The sequence below is a fragment of the Galeopterus variegatus genome, unplaced genomic scaffold, assembly GCF_000696425.1.
Source record: "Galeopterus variegatus unplaced genomic scaffold, G_variegatus-3.0.2 Scaffold20440, whole genome shotgun sequence".
Classification (NCBI taxonomy): domain Eukaryota; kingdom Metazoa; phylum Chordata; class Mammalia; order Dermoptera; family Cynocephalidae; genus Galeopterus; species Galeopterus variegatus.
The window spans coordinates 9173-12992 of NW_007746551.1; the positions used below are offsets into that span (position 1 = coordinate 9173).

General features: G+C 34.8%; 1 protein-coding gene across 1 annotated transcript; it reads left to right on the forward strand.

Annotated features, from left to right (window-relative positions):
• Positions 1-567: 567 nt before the first annotated feature.
• On the forward strand, positions 568-3559 carry LOC103583191 (gametogenetin-binding protein 2-like; the record flags this gene model as incomplete). Its single annotated transcript, XM_008564578.1, is given in 4 exon segments — positions 568-655; positions 658-947; positions 2007-2181; positions 3265-3559. Coding segments are annotated over 4 exon segments (817 nt in total), but the record flags the coding sequence as incomplete, so codon positions are not given.
• Positions 3560-3820: the final 261 nt, after the last annotated feature.

Below are 3820 nucleotides of genomic sequence, written 5' to 3' on the forward strand. Positions count from 1 at the left end.
AGATAAAGAAACCAGGCTCTATTCTTTTTTCTTTGATTAATGTTTGGTTTCCAAAAGATTTCTTCTGCCCCTACATTCACAAGCTCTACTCTACTTTTGTCACATTGTATACACTTAAGTTTAAACCACATTTCTATGTATATATTGTCTATGTTATGTCTGTGTACTGAGAAATATGCATTTTTTGGAAGAAAGAATTTGACATTTTGGAAATTACTAGTAAATTAAAAAGTACTTATACTACTTTTCCATGCCCCCCCCCCCCAGATGCTTTGCTAGTGATGTATTAAAATGTTGTAGTAAAAACTTGAATCAAGGTTTACTAGCCGAAGATACCAACTGTTTTCAGTGGCTGGAAGGAGTTAAGAGTCATTGGTTTGCTGCCTCCCTTGTTTTATTTCTGACTTGCACAAATAGCTCTTGAAGTGAAGATTTGCTAGTCACTGGCAACAAATATTTTCTGGACATGTATTATATGAAGTAACAGGTATATATCTGCTTCATTTCTTTTAGGCCATGTCCTTCTCTATTTTAAAAATAATTTGCAAATGGAGATCTAGCTATATTTGTGCAATCCCTAAATTTGTGTTTACCTTACATGTGTATATTTTCAGTGTGTGTATGGAAAGCTTTTTTTAATGCTCTAGATGGGGCGGGGAGTGCCACTGTCTAGTATGCTGTTATGGGCTACATGAAATAATTACACAGCCAGTTCTTAATCTTCAGATTTTTCTTTTCACCAGGTTTTGCACTGATTGTAAAAATAAAGTCCTCCGTGCATACAATATCCTTATTGGTGAACTTGATTGCAGCAAAGAAAAGGGCTACTGTGCTGCACTTTATGAAGGCTTGCGATGCTGTCCACATGAACGACACATACATGTTTGCTGTGAAACAGACTTCATTGCACATCTTTTGGGTCGTGCTGAGCCAGAGTTCGCAGGAGGGTATGAGTATGTAATTTGCTAGAATGGGCTATCTAGCGCTTTGCTTCATTTTATTACTGAAAGTTTATTTCCATCACCTTCTGCCTCAGTACATATGATATATGTATAAATTAAAGTGTGCCTGGAAAGATTTTGCTTTTCTTTAAAATATGCATTTCTTAGTTGAGTAAAAATAGGGAAAAACTGTTCTCTGGTATTGGTTCAGTCCTCTGGTCCTTCTTGCTTGAAGTGAGGCAGGCTTTTTTTGGCTTTCATTATTATAGATTATCATTTTCATTTGAAAATGATTAGAAGGTATTTTTCTTCTCCATTCATGCATTATCATGTTTAAATTCTCTTCACAATCAAGTGAGATCTTTGCAGCAGGGGGTTAAAAAAGGCTTTAATGAATGTAATTCATGAACTGTATAAATTATTATTAAATTATGTAAGAACCTAAAATGTCTTCTCTGGCTTTATTGAGAAAATCAGAAAAAGTTGTCCATAGACTAAATCAAACCCATTTTCCTCTGTTTAAAGTATCCATCCTCATTTGAGTGCCTACTTTTTGCTAGGCATTTTAGAGTTCAAAACCTCTTTATCACTGAAGTTCTGCCAACACTTCTAAGGACTGGCCTAGAGGGCTTTTGCCCATGATTGAATCACTTTGGCATTGCTTTTCTCCATTCCCTTCTCAAAACAAACAAACAAAAACCAAATAGGAACTTTGCTATAATTGGAAGATGAAAGTGAGCTGGACATTTACATATGACTTCTATGTGCCCTAAAACCTCTTTAGAGCCAGTTCCTGAATTACCTTATATTTAGCAATATTAGGACTGAGTTCTACTTGCATGTATATTTCTGATTGGTTATATACATGTATGCTTGCATTTTTACAACATATATATTAACATAATATATTTAAATATGTTAATTGAGTGTAAATGTATAACTTTTTTATTAGGTTGTTATTAGGTAGTCAAATTGTTTTTAAAGCCTGAATTTGCAGGTGTGTTATCCATCTTTTATTGTTTCAGTTAAGGATATTCGGAATTAATGTGTGATTCTCCTTTCTAGGCGAAGAGAAAGGCATGCTAAGACAATAGATATAGCCCAAGAAGAAGTTCTGACCTGCTTGGGAATTCATCTTTATGAAAGACTACATCGAATTTGGCAAAAACTACGGGCAGAAGAGCAGACATGGCAGATGCTTTTCTATCTTGGTGTTGATGCTTTACGCAAGAGTTTTGAGGTAAGAACAGTGGGCTGCTTCAGTGTCCAAGGTTGTTTAGTCAATTTACTGGGTGGAATATTAATGTAAGCCACCAGTGCCTCAGAGGGCTCTAATCCACAGATAAAATTTCATGGCTTTGGGTAAGGAGGGGTTCTGGGGAACTGGGATTTAGAAGAAGTTCGTGGATTTTTTTTTGTTTTAATCCTGTTCTTCCAGCCTTGGTTTTTAGACTTTCTCACAGTAGAAAACAGAAGTTGATGATTAACAACATGCTGCTATGAAACATAAGTAACGAAATGTTAAAAGCAGCCAAAAAATAAGCAACAAAAATAGAAGCCTTTAATGAGTCCCAGTTTGCCTGCTGTAGTCCGATAGTATGAAGTAAATGCTGTCTGAATGCCATGATATAAGTACTACTTTTTAGAAGCCTACTGAAGCCTCTTTCTAATGCTAGTATTGGGTTTATTGCTTGTGATTTGGTAATAGTTTTTTCAATTATACTCTTTAGAACATAAATATTTGGCTAGTGAATATTTTGTACATACTAGTTTTGTAACTGTTTAAACTGGGTTACCAGTCCCTTTTGAGAATGGGATGAAAGCTATAAATGCTTTTTCCAGAAGCCTGTCCATGAACTTAAGCACCTTGTTCTGGGGAGTCTGGGAGATTTGTACTAGTTCTTGGTGAATAGATTTCTTATTCCTTTTCTATTTGCATGTTTGTGCCTTCAGAGATTAGGTCATCTAATCAGGTTAAGTAGTCTTTCCATTATGAGAAGAAATGAATGAATGTTTACTTTGCTGTATTAAAATTCTGATATTTAAAACTAGAATATGAGTATTGCTGGTTTGGAATAGGATTGTGTGTAAGTGTGCCTTCCTATAGAAACTAGTTGTATGTTGACTTCTGAGTAGATTAAGACTCAGTTATCATTTAAGATATTGAAATTTAAGATTCTTTATGGGGATTCTCTGGCAAAATTGCTTCATGAAATATTAGTTCTGTATGTCTGATGTCATTTAAATTTAAGAAATGGGAATTTCCATGGAAAATAAGGGAAATTCTGACCAGTATTCATTTTCAACTTTGTTTTTATAATAGATGACTGTGGAAAAGGTACAGGGTATTAGCCGATTGGAACAACTTTGTGAGGAGTTTTCAGAGGAGGAACGAGTAAGAGAATTGAAGCAAGAAAAGAAACGCCAAAAACGGAAGAATAGACGAAAAAATAAGTGTGTGTGTGATATTCCTACTCCCTTACAAACAGCAGATGAAAAGGAAGTAAGCCAAGAGAAGGTAGTATTTCTTATATCAGCTCATAAATGTATAGATACTGCTTTAGATAGAAGTATTGCTTTTGCTAGATTTGGGCATTTTTTACTGTGCTTTTCCAGATGTGAGTTCTCTTGCAGTTTGTCTTTTGGCTTTATTCCTACTATTAGTGTGTATAGGCCAGAATTTTTAATCTCACCTATTTGTTTTATAAAGACAATGTTAGGTAGTTATCTCTTTATCTGACTTAACGTGCTATTGTTAGATCAAAGTCAAAATGTGGAAAATTATCTCCATATGTGACCTAGAACAGTTCTCAACTTTCTGGTCTTGAATCCATTTACATTCTTAAAAATAAAGGTGCCCAATGAGCTTTGGTTTTATG